Here is a 13,381-nt window from a genome sequence, read left to right as displayed (position 1 = left end):
CTCCTATCCGGACAACATTTTTTATTTTCAGTTTTTCAATAAACTGCTTTTCAGAGAAAAATGATAAACATGTTGTTTATCATTTTGTAATTTCACCATGTGAACAGTAACTGTTGCTGAAGCCAGTTTTTGTTCTGCTGGGGAATTTTCCATATGCAATGTATTTTTCTGGCAAATAGCTTTCATAAGGTAGTCTTTAAGATATGGATCTCATGCCCAGAATATTGACAACTATTTCTGACTGTACTAAATAGTGTAAAACAGCCTGTTTTCCCTACCTATAATCCTATTCTTTTCAGTAATTTGAAGACTCGCTTTAAAGTTACAAATTGTATTTCTGATGTGTAATTGGGTATGATGTACCTTAAGAAGGAGTTATGGGGAAAATAAACTAGATCCTTGTCCCTCTGCTAGATATATTGTGACCTTAAATCTTAACTTGAGGCTTTAAGGGGAAGGGAGAAGATCAAAGGAGTCTCTTCTTTCTGTCTGCAGTATTAAAACTGAGCAGGGTTGTCATACTCCCCTTGCTTCGTACATTTGTACACAATGTACAAATGTACATTTAAGCAAATTTAGAAATTATAATTGTAGTTTAAATATTTTGGATCTTGGTTAAAGTTTTAAAAGGTTCCCAGTTTCAAAATTTATATATATTTTCTTGATGAAACAGAGAAAACCAATAATTTCTGGCAATTGGATTTTAGACTTTTAAATGATAGACATGGCTCAGAATCCTGCCACCTTCTCAGAATTGTTTTTTAAGTCTCTAATCACAACCTATGTGGTTAGAAAATTCTTACTGAAATTAGGTGGAATAAATTTAAAAAGCATTAGCTTTTTATAACTTTCTCTTTCAACTTGTGTTTTTTCTAGTCTTTGTATAATAGGCTGGTTCCAGTAGTTAATGGCGTGAGAGGATTTTCTGCTATTCAGCTTGCCCGCCTGAGAGTAAGTTGTTAATTCAGTCTCTCCTCAATTATGGTGTCTCTTCATGAAATGTATTTTCCTACAGAACTTGTTTAAAATGATTGTATGTATGGGACTGAGTTTGTATAAACCCTCATGAATATATCAAGTCTAGACTTTTTTCTGAAAGCATCATCCTAGGAGTAATAAGATCTGGGTCTGATATTATTTTTATAACCAACATTTTTGCTATTCTTTTCTCCTGAAATAAACCAGTAATGTTTTTAAATGCTGTGTCTTTTCTGATGAAATATTAAAGTCAGTGTTTTTAAAATACTTTTCCAATTATGGTATAGTCACATTTGACAGCTCACATTCTTTGGTTTACATTATTTTCTGATTTTGAAAGTTTAATACAGCATATACTTCTGAGGTTTTATTGATGTCAGTTTGACAGTGTTCTTCCTTCAAGGGGTACACTTGTATACTCAGTATGTTTTTGCATCCGATCTTGCTCCCTGAATGCTTCCAGAAGAGCTTCCTCTGCAATTCATGTATGAATAACATGTCTGGGTTTTAGAGTGCCATTCTGATGAAAACCTAGAGAGGAACACAGCCCACTAGTGTAGGAGAAAGAGAATATGAACCATCCAAATACGACCCTTAAGGACAGCTCCAGTTCTTCTGTGGCGAGTTCCGTGTTTGTTGTTGGCTTGTGAGTCCTGACTGATTGTGTTTCAGTCATCGGATGGCAACTGACAGCTGCCAAGTGCACACTTGGAATTCGGGGGTGGAAAGAAGGATAGAGGTAGTGCCAGCTTCTGTTTTGGTGGGGAAAAAGAGTTCTCGTAATGTTTTAGGTTTTTGTGCTGCTCAGTTGAAAGTCAGTAAACTGAGGATGATGCCTGCTTGACTCTAAGGCAGCGTCAGACTCAGAGATTGTTCTATTGGAATTTTGGGATTTTTGTTTGTTCTTGTTTACACTGTTACAGATGGCAGGTTAGGGAGAGAGGGGGAGTGTTTGCTTTATTAATGACTTATTAACTGTCTCTGTATTTGAAATGGATTTTTCTCTTCATGTGAGCTGCAATTGAGTAAATAAAAGTTTGGCTTTATGTCATTCAAATACATGAATTGTAATTTCCAGTATAATTGAATAATTCTCAGTGTAATGATTCCTTATATCTAATAAGATGTCAATTGTAAAGAAATCACTAGGGGATCAGGTTGCATTTTTCTCAAAACTGTGTTACTAAGATTGAAACACCTCACTTACATATGTGGGGTTGATAAGCCAGAGCAGCTACACCAGTTGAAACAAATAAGCCATTTCATTGCACTTCTTGAACTTGATTGTGTGTAGAGGCTGGGAATAAACAAGACTGATCCTGAGACTTTAACAGAAGAGGAGATCAGCAAATTTGTGCGCCTTGACATTGACCCATCAACAATAACATGGCAAAGAGGTATGTACTCAGAATGCCTCACTTCATCTTGGATTTCATCATAACTTATCTCCTAATTTGCTTAATTTTACCGAAATCAGAGCTGTTTCTGCTCTGACAGCAAGAATAACCAATTTGCAAGTGGGAAGTGTGGGTTCATGACAAATGCAGGTGCAGAATGTTGCTCTAAATTTGGTCAAGTATCTGCAGTAAATCAAGAGACTTTGCTAAAATTCCGAAAGATAAGTTCCTTTGACAGTTTAAATACATCCCCTGTCACTCTTACATTAGGTGATACCTAATTCCAGACATGTGAAAGTGTCTTTTCTCTGCATTTTGCAAATCTTAGCCATTCTTTTCTTAACTGTGTCTATTATAGTTCTAGATTATTTGCATTTATCCTTCTTGATTTTGGTCCCTCATCCTCCCAAGCCCAGCAGCCTGGGTAGCTCAAGAGACTTAATAGTCTTAAGGGATTATGTGTTTTTCTGATTTTTGAAGTCTCTTCAGTTGTTTGCTTCACTTGAAAAAAGAGATGAAAGATGTGGTACTGTTGCCAAGAAAACTGATAGCCACTCTGATACCCTTAGACAACTCCCCTCTGCTTTTTTCAGCTTTATTGTTGGGTCAAATTTCAGTGTTTACCTCAATTTCTACACCTATCTTTTTCTTCCTTAGGGAAGTAAACTCTGTATAAAGTTAATAAATACCACTGGATTTTATTTTCTTTCTTAGTTCTCAAACACTAAAGTTATCACTCTTAAATGGAATGTATTGTGACGCTTAGAAAAAAGGGTGGATCTATTCAGATCTCACACTCTCTTTGTGTGCTCTTTGTGTGCATGTCATCTCAGACTTGGGATATTTTTCTCAAGATAATTCTGGGGATGTGGCATAAGGTGTTTTTTATTAGTCACACAGTGTGTCTGGAAGAGACCTGTATTAGGATAAAGAAGTAATATAAATGTTTAGTGTAATATGACTCCTCTTTTTTATCAGCATGGGTTTGGGAGGAGGCAACATTGCTCAACAGCTGTTAACCTCAAGGGAGTTATTTAATTAATATCAAACAATGTTAGTGAAATTTCTATTCCACACAGCTCTATAGGATGTACATACCTTAAACATTTTAGGAAAAAAAATGGTTTTAGGAATGGTTTAGATAACTTGGAGAATGTTTTATTTAGGACTGTTTCTGCAGTCCATATGTCTATGAAGCTTGTTACATACCAGGGAATTAGCAGGGAAAAAGAGCTAAGCTATCAGATCTTCTGAAAATTATTTTAGTCAGGACCTGTTTCCATAGAAGTACCACAAACTTTCAGTTCATTGTCAGCTTACACTAACTTGAAAATGTACAATATACTGCAAACTGGGAAAGCGTCCTCCTTCTTTGTCTTTCCCTGATAGTCAGATTCTGTTTACATCTCCAGAGGATAAGGAAGTGGATACATTAAACCTAACACTTATTTGAACCTAAACCTTAGTGAAAGGTTTACTTTGGGTAAAGGAAAAGGGAAGATTTGAAGAAGGAAAATTGCTTTTATGGCAAAACCAGTTATTTCTTATTTTATTACTACTTAGTGCAGCTATTGGAATCTCCTTGGAGAGTGAGTAACCACTGTGAGAAAGTAAGTATATCTCAGTGATCAGGAGTTGCAGGAGCAGTTATAATTTCATGGTAAGGTGTTTAGGTTACATGATTTCACAAGGAAGGTCCAGATTAAAAAGCAGCTCACTGGCTGTCCAGGCTGGTGGTAAGGCAAGTTCCTGCCCTCAGGAGTGCCTGCATAGACAGAAGAGACATTTAGTTCTGCTTAAGCTGTGTTGTGAGACTGAGCTTCCGAGGAAGAGAAGGGAGAAGTTTGTGCTGGAGAGATCAGCTTGCCATATGGCTTCATAGTGCCATATGGTACCACAGCTTGGTGCAAAGCTACAGCTTCCATGTACCAGGCTCTGTTCTGCAATTTCTGCCAGTAGTGTAGTATTTTAGAGTGTGACTGTGTATATATAGAAACCAAAATGAGTTGGTGAGATCTGTATTGCACCATCCCTTAAATGGAATTCCTGAAGAAATAAGGAGCCTAATGATGGAGTAGAGGGAAGAAGGTATGTGTGGTATTTGCAACAGCCCCAAGAGAAATGCCCAAGAATGGGGGAAGTGACTTAAATCTTGGTTTTCTCCCAGCTCACTCACATCCTGAACTGGGGTTGTGGAACATTAACATTCAAAGTCCCTTTTTTGTTCTTGGGTAATTATGTCATCTTTTTTTGTGCAGACAGATTTTTTTTAAATCTCCACAAGCAGCAGGAAAAGTGGAAGGAGCTCACTTACCTTGAGTACTGAGACCTTCTCTGAAGGTTCCTGGACTCTCCGCTTGTAAATGAACAGGACTCAAGTCTACCAGAAGATTGAGTTCATTGCCAAGCTACAGGCTGAACTTACCAAGTGTACCTTGCACCCTTTATTTTAGAGTTGGTGCAAACTTAGGCATTTCTAGGACACAGAGAAAGAAAAAGAGAGTCTACCTTTTCATTCTGTAGGAATGCATGTGAAAGATACTTGTCTGGAAGAACCAATCTGACAGCATAATCATCCTTTAAAAGAGGAACTGGCCAAGTCTAACCAACATCATGCAGTTGGTCTTAAAATCGATTCTTAACAAGTCAGTGATGAAGCAGACAATTTGAAGTGTAGATCTGGTGCTTTGTGTCTACTAAGACTGATTTTTCTCATGTAGGTAAAATACTAAATTGTATGTTAGAATACTAAGAATCTGTTAGTTTCAGATGCTGTTCAAATAATCTGTATTTGAGTTGTTTCAACCTGTCATCAAATGGTATCAACTAGAAGGCAGCCACCCAGTCAGTGCATATCTGCTGATATGCAGAAGTGTGATTATCTGGTTATGCTGTTGGAGCAGTTGAATCTTATGTGTAACAACAGGTATGTCTGTAAAAACCCACATTCCCAAGTCTTTGTTAACATGTTTTGCTATTCCCTTATTTCAGTGGTGGATACAAATGACAGGTTCCTGCGCAAAATAACAGTTGGGCAGGCAAATACGGAGAAAGGATTTGTCCGTCAGGTATGTAAAGGCTTAATATAAAATAAATAAATAAAATTATATATATGTATAAAAATTGATATAAAATAAAGCACGTTCTGGACAGACTTTGCATTAGAGGCTGAGAGAGTTTCTGCAGTTCTTTCAGCGTAGTTTGAATTGCGATATTGACGTCTGTTGCTGTTCCATAGTGATCTTGCAGTGAAACTGATCGTGTCAATGAGGAACTGAATCTGAATTTTCAGAAACAGAATACATATTCTATAATGTATCAAAAGCATGGAAAAATTGCAACAGGAACAAATACATATTCTACAATGTGTCAAAAGCACTTAAAAATTGAGTGTGTCAGGGGTTTAACATTGTCCTATGGCAAGATGCCTTTATGCCCTCATAAAGTAAATTTGTATGACTTTTACATTTTTTATCCACGTAAGTCAAATTGCACTTAAATTTCTTTTAAAAATTGTTTAAAAATAAGCTTTTTATTCAGAGTTCTCATTTCCCTGTCATTCCCTCAACTTTGGAATCTGAACTGTAAGAACTTTGAGCATGTGCTTGCTTTTACTATGTGGGTTTGAAGGGATAGCTCAGCAAATAAGTATGTGCATAGTTTTCAGTGATGTAAAAAGCTAACCTGCATTACTATATAAGAGACTGTGGAAGTTTATTAAAGAACTTACTGATAAATTCAAAGCCAGACTTGCCCGACACCACCTGAACAAGTGTTCCTGGTGTAATGTAGGTAAATGAATTTCTGAAACAGCGCAGCATGGAACAGCAGCATCAGGAGGAGTAAATTTGTTGTGGTGATGTGGAGTTGTTCCTAATTTGATGAAGATCTTGTAATCTAACATTCTGGACCACGAAATTCATGAGGTTCTGACTGTTTTGATGTGAAGAGCTCTTGTGGTAGAGAAAAGGTTTTTACAGTTTTGCAAATCCTAGCTTTAATTTTTCTTTACCGTTTCTTTAACATTTTCTTTAGCATATGCCTAAATGAAGAGACCAAAACATAGTGCTGTATTTTTTGCAGCAGGTAAAGCAAAGCCAGATTGGAGAGAAGAACTTCAGAGAGAAATCATAAAATCCTAGAGCTGTTTGGGTTGGAAGGGATCTTAAAGATCATCTAGTTCCAACCCCTCTGCCCTAAGCAGGGACGCCTTCCACTAGAAATGCTCACTTGTTTTGGTTTTGAATACACAAAATAGAAATTTTTCTGTCTGCAGCTCACAGGAAATTCAATATTAGCTAATAGTCATTTCTGATAATGGGCTACAAAATATTATATTTGGTATGAGTTCCTTCAACACTTGAGACCTTTTCACATGTTTAGATTTTTTTCAGTGACTCAGTATGATTATTAGTTTTAAGCCGGGTCTGCCAGCCTTATTGTGTAGCGTTTTCCCAACGTAATTGTACTGCTGAGTTAAATGTGGCTTATTTTATTAACGAGTAGTACTTGACAATATCGCTGTCAAAGGTTGCTTCTGTACTTTTTCAGATAAAATTAATGTTTTTCAGTATTGAGATGTTGGACTGATTCATATCCATCCACATTTTAACATGGACTTAGTGACTCAAGAAATAGAGCTAGCAGTTAGGAAAACTCATTTCAGAGCCTAGCCAGAGATCCAGAGAAAACAGGACTTCATAGTTAACAGATGCATTTTACAAATATTTGGAGTGATGTTCTAGCACTCTTAAAATCAATGACACCTGTGTAAAATGGCAGAGCACAGCAGGCACAAAAGTCTGCATTTTAATGAACAGGGATGCTGTGGTTTCTGAAGAGTATTACATGACTGATGCCCTTGATCCTGCAATTGAATCCATGTGGGTGGATCCTTTCATCAATAGAAAACTGACTTTGCAGCTAAGACTTCTGTCAGCACTTCATAGGTGTATAAAGGTTATTAGAGTTAAAATAGCACCTGCTACTACAATCCGTTGTGCCTGTTTCTTCAATTAAATCTTACGTCACTCTTTGAGCATCTACCTGGTTTTTCCTGTCCTTTTGGGTTTATATAGAAACAATGATAAAAACTTTTTTGGGGGGGTCTTCCTATAAACATTCTGATAAATTAGAAGTATTTCACCGTATGAGTTGGATATGGATTTCTCAGGCTTATTTCTTGTCTTACATCTGCTGCAATGACTTACTGAGGACATTCTGAAATTCAGAAAAAGTAGTGGTATCCATGTCATCACAATGCTAACAAAGTTAGAACCGCTTCCAAAGAATACAGAAAATGTGTTTTGTAATTTCTCTATTTCACTTGAATCTCTATGCTGAAAATCTCAGTTACAGAATTATTTTTCTTTCCCGTGGTATGTATGACTCTCTGCCTATGTCCACAGCAGAAAAGTGCTCAGGTGTCTTCAGAAGTTTTGATTGAACAAGTGGGTCACCCTGAATAGGGCTGTTCTAGGCTGTCAAAAACTAAAAGCAGGAACATGGGTTTAAAAAGGGCAGAAGCTCTTCAAGTACTAGGCAAATGAACAGGAGTGGTAGGGTGTATGTTCTATGTCGATGCTTCTTAAAAACAGACAAAGCTCTCAATTTGAACAGATTCCTCTGGTATTAGTATGGGATACATCTGCCGGAGGTCTGATAGAAACAGTCCTGGGCTTTTTTCTTACACCGATAGCAGTAGGATATCAGTTACTAAACTTTATGTAGACTTTAATTGCTGGAGATGGAGAGATTACTAAAGAAATTGTAGTTCTTGATCACTGCCAACATAGCATTCCTATCGCATAACACATTAGTGGCTTTTCTTTTCTTCTCTGTTTATGTTTGACAGCATGTGGCCTGAACTTTACTAATAGAGAATTAGTACAAATACTACTAATCTGTACTCTTAAAGAAAAGTAAAAACTATTGTTTACATTGTGCTGAAATGCTGCACGGTATGGACAAGTTTCTACAAGAGCAGTAGAACTGATGCCACATATAGTTCTTTGTGCTTTTTGAGTTACATATTTGATCATCTAATTTAAAAAAAAAAAAGGGGGAAGAGATATATTTTATGTTTTCATAGGTCAAGCAAAAGACTTAACAGCACAGACTCTAAATTTTGAGCTTAAGTAGAAGAAGAATGATCAAATGTTACAAGAATGTTTTTGAAACCAGAATAAAAAGCTGTTGGAGATCATCACAGAAAAAAAAAAATTTAAAAACCCTCCACAATGCAGTGTTCCTTTGCTCAGGCCAGTAAAGCTCAAAAGACATCTGGTGATTTTCTGTTACTGCCACAGGAAAAATATGAATATCCTTCAGGGAGCTTCTCTAAGGATAATGTGAGCTAAGGGGCTAAGCAGTCTGCCACACTGGTCCTCAAATAAATGTAGTGTAGTGGCAAATATTAATGAGGAAATAGAAGGTGCTTGAAGTTTGCAGAATCATACAATATCCTGAGTTGGAAGAGATGCATCAAAGTTTTGATTCTTGGCCCTGTGCAGGACCATCCCCAAGAGTTACACTCTATTCCTGAGAGCACTGTCTAAATGCTTCTTGAACTCTGTCAGGTTTGATTCTGGGACCACTTCCCTGGGACTCTGTGCCCAGCCAACCTCTGGGTGAAGAACCTTTTTCTAATATCCAATCTAAACCTCCCCTGATACAACTTCAGGCCATTTTCTCAGGTCACAAGAGAAGAAATCAGTGCTTGCCCCCTCCTCTTCCCCTCATGTGGAAACCGTAGACTGCAGTGAAGTCTTCCCTCGGTCTCCTCCAGGCTGAACAGCCCAAGTGACTTCAGCTGCTCCTCATATGGTATCCCCTCAAGGTCCATCACCATTTTTGGAGCCCTTCTTTGAATGCTTTCCAATATTTTTATGTCTTTCTTGTATCATGGCACCAAACCAGCCCCCAGCACTTGAGGTGAGGCCGCCCCAGCTCAGAGCAGAGCAGGACAATCCCCTCCCTTGCCCGGCTGTGACGCTGTGCCTGATGCCCCCCCAGGACAGGGTTGGCCCTCCTGGCTGCCAGGGCACTGCTGGCTCCTGTTCAACTTGCCATAGACCAGGACCACCAGATCCCTTTTCACAACTCTGCTTTCCTGCAGCTCATTGCCCAGTCTGTACGTACAAGTTACTCTAGTCTTGAGTAATCTCAAAAGCTGTAAGTTACCATTTAGGACTTGTTTGAATTCCAGTGTGAAATTTATCTTTCCTGAGTTTATTCCTGATGATCCCCTGTGAGTATTTCAGCTGGCTTTGATTTGGTTCATGATTCTTATTTCTCCTTTACAGGCTCAGTTTGATATTGCTGTTGCAAGTGAGATTATGGCCATCCTGGCACTTACCACCAGCCTTCAAGATATGAAAGAAAGACTGGGGAAAATAGTGGTGGCTAATGACCGGAAAGGAGAACCAGTAACAGCAGAGGATTTGGTATGTTCAGTGCTGTAGAGACCTGTGAATAACCTCAGACTTGTTTGTTTTGCCTCTTGAAGCATTAAAAAGACAGGTGTATGCCAAGGATTTTGCTTTGAACAGCGCAGTCAGATATCAAAGAAAGATCATCTTCTGGGCCAAAACCTGCTTGAGAATGAGAACGAGAACAAGATGTAGAAATCATTTCTTCTCTGGTAACATCTCTGGTAACATCTGGTTCAGGAAACCTCTGGTCTCCATAACCTACTTGGATCATTTTCTGCAATTCTTAAGGCAAACAAATTCGGTGCTAGAGGGAGTCAAAGTGCGGGCTCTTATTTGAGAGAGCTGGTAATGTTTGCTACTGTGCTTTCAGAGTCTGCTCAGATGTTACAATGATAGTTACCACATGAATGCCTGTACCTCTGAATCAGAATGGAAACAAGCTGTTCTTAATTCAAAGGTTGCTGATAGGCTTGGGACAGGTTTATCTGCCATTAGATTTTTATTTTCTTCTTTACCTTCATTGGTTGCTGTTTCCTCATTCTCTACTTTGGCTTCTGAAAAAAGCCAGTCTGTTTTTTCTTCAAATCACATTCCATCCCTTGTGTCCATGCCACGAGTCATTGAACAGTGGTTGGAATCTCAGACATGGTTGTGTATGGCAGGTTCTGGTGCAGCCAGAAGCCACATGTCGATGTTTGTAATCAAAATGCCAAGAGCAGTCTAATGCCAGCCCATTGGTGATGGCTGCTTGTATCACACAGGCTCTGTATGTTTTCTCCTGTTTCTTCCTGTTTTGTGAACATCTGCTCAAACTCACTGACTAATGAATGAGTAAAGCAATGAGTAAAGCAATCCTGCCTTGTCAGCAAAGACAGCAAATCCGCAAGTCAGGAACACCTTCACAGCCTTAGTGGATTCCAGTTCAATAAAAAAATGAAAACATGGTATCTAAAGTGCCTGGATTTGAGAAAGAAATTGAGATAATGGTAAAAATTTCTAAGTACAGTCATCATTAATATTCAGGGTAAATCATCTACTCCCAATTATGCAGGAGACATGAAAAACTGCATTTAATATTCCAGCTGTTGAAGTTTTGCTTTTGCTTTTCAGTTGTATAATTTTGTCTTGGCCAAATGGAGGGGACTGGGGAATAAGTTACATTATAAGGCATATGCAAAAACTTTAAAATTATTTAGTGTTAAAATTAAAACTGCATTTAAAATACATGATTTTAATCTTGACACTACTTTTGTATGAAGGTACTTTTATTTATTAACACTGCAAAATACTTGACCTGCTAACCACTTAATGCTAATCAGCTTGATGAATGAAAGAAATGGCTTTTCCATAGGGGCAAAAGAATTTTAGAACCTTTCCACTGTGTCCCTAAAATGAAAGTAAAGCTCAGCAAAATGTCTGTTACTAATTCAGTTTTCTTTGGCCTTTTTTAAAACAAACTTCCTATGCTTAGTGTCTCAATCATTTGATAGTGTTGCTATACTGAACATATGTTTCTAGTTGTTCTTTAAAGCAGTGTTTTGTATTATACAAAAGAAAAACTGCCCAGAAAGAAAAAATCATCACAGTCTGAAGGACATGTGTATGAGCATCTTCAGCTATGCTGCTGCATTCTTTTTCTTTTGGAGGTTCTCCATACCATGCACAGGAAAGACTTGGGTGCATGTCATGATTGGGAAGTGCAGGAACTCCTACCTCTTTTGTTTTGCAGTGTGTTAAAAATGAGTATGAGAACCATGGGAATAAGAGGAATATGATTTAATGGTTAAGGATGTAAAGCATGTCTTTGGAGAGTTCTATTCCTGTGTTTTTTGCAAAACTTTCATGTGGTGCTCTGTCCACACAAACTGATTCTTACAGTACGTAAGGAGTTATGCATTCCTCGGTCTGTTTTAATACTAGGGAGCTAAACAACTGAAATTTATGGAAAGAGTGAAACTCCATCAAGAACTTTGAACTAGGAGAATTTTTTTTTCTGTTGTCCCAGGTTGAGCATCCAAAATTGGTGAATATTTTTGAGCTTGGCTTTTGTGTGTGCAGGTTTCTCTTTTGAAGAACAGTAACAATTGTTCATTTCTGAAGACTTACTAATACTGCTGAAGAAGTCAGATGCCGTGGTGTTGGGATTTAAAAAATGTCAAAAGAAATTAGCAGTGGGGTTTCTACAATTTCTGTATCAGATTAAATAATGCCTACTTTGTACAAGGTGGGGAGAGCTTGTGAATCTCCATACTGCACTGGTGAAAGTGTACTGTATAAAGTTGAATCCTTTAAAACAACAGCAGGAGGAGTATAATCGAAGACCATAACAAGTCATAATTCATATGTATGAAGAAGATAAATTTCTGTTCTATCATGTAGCATTGTATCTCTGTTGCTGGTTTCTTCCCACAGGTGGTCAGTCTGTTTGAGCAGGTTGCACCTAAACCTGCTGTTTTTAGACTTCAAATGCAGTCTCTACTCTTCCCCTCTTCCCCTGCAGCTTGTGCTGCCTGTGTTGGTATAATCCAAGGATAATTTCTTGAGAAAATTTTCACACAAATCAAGAGGTTTGGTGTGAAGCCATTCTGCTCCTGAATTTCCATCCTCCTTTCAAGTCAGGGTCAGTGAAGAGGTAAAGCTTTACAGTTCAGTAAGGAAAGATCTCAAAACAGCTGAACAAAGGAAAAACGCTGTACGAGATTTTAGAATGCTTGCAATCCAGGTTGAATAATTTTGACTTCCATTTTTGTAAAACAAAATCAAGCTTTAAAGCTTGAGTCTATCATAGTCCATTGACATAGAGTGTTTTAGCCCAAAGAACTGCAATTGCATAAAGCTCTACGAAACTTTAAAGGCAGCTTTATCGTGAGGAATACCACACAATCTGAATAATGAGTCAGTTCTACCTATCATTGAAAAAATTCTGGGGTTCATATTTATATCCTACACCAATTCAATTTATGCAGATTTAAATATTTGACAGTAGTCTATAGTTCTTTGAAATATATGTGAACCAAAGCCACTAAACCTTTCTCTGTGATTTGTTTCCAGATGTATGCACAAAATACTTCACAAAAATACAATTGCTCTTAATTTTGACTTTATATGCAATATATTTATCATAATACAATAGTAAGACCTAAAACACACATTGGCAGATATAAACCATATGCAGAGACAGGCTAGTAATAATAGAAAAAAGATAAATTGAATATTTCATGAATTGAGAAGACTCTTTCCACAAGAGTAATGGATTAAATGTCTATCCGCTGTAATGGAATATGTTGAACTCTTTGCCAAAATGTGGTGCTCATTGTACAGTATTTTGAAGACTTAATTGCTTTTTGGCTTTTACAGTGAAGTAGAATTCTGATGGACACATACCATATTTTTATGTGAAGCTAAATCGGTATATATGCCCTAGATCTGTATTTCAACAGATATGAAAAATATTAAATAAATATGTCACTATTTTTTTTAAATAATACTTCTTCTCAGCTTACTTGCTGTGCCATTCTGTTAGCTTTCAGTAATTCCAGGACAAGAAAAAAAAAAAAATCTTTGTATTTACTT

The 13,381-nt window shown here is 37.5% G+C and overlaps 1 protein-coding gene across 2 annotated transcripts in view; it reads left to right on the top strand.

Annotated features, from left to right (window-relative positions):
• Window positions 1-13,381, top strand: part of MTHFD1L (methylenetetrahydrofolate dehydrogenase (NADP+ dependent) 1 like) — a 141,827-nt gene that overhangs the window by 35,794 nt on the left and 92,652 nt on the right. For both annotated transcript variants that reach the window (XM_066179094.1, XM_066179093.1), the window contains exons 15-18: window positions 877-951; window positions 2,273-2,375; window positions 5,367-5,443; window positions 9,680-9,820. In XM_066179094.1, coding sequence (XP_066035191.1) covers window positions 877-951; window positions 2,273-2,375; window positions 5,367-5,443; window positions 9,680-9,820 — 396 coding nt within the window. The remainder of the gene's footprint in view (window positions 1-876; window positions 952-2,272; window positions 2,376-5,366; window positions 5,444-9,679; window positions 9,821-13,381) is intronic.

Source organism: Chamaea fasciata, unplaced genomic scaffold (assembly GCF_029207755.1).
Source record: "Chamaea fasciata isolate MVZ Bird 193981 ecotype frontalis unplaced genomic scaffold, bChaFas1.0.hap1 SCAF_3, whole genome shotgun sequence".
NCBI classification, from domain to species: Eukaryota; Metazoa; Chordata; class Aves; order Passeriformes; family Sylviidae; genus Chamaea; species Chamaea fasciata.
The sequence above is the reverse complement of the archived record's forward strand: the minus strand, read 5'-3'. Positions and strand labels throughout refer to the sequence as shown.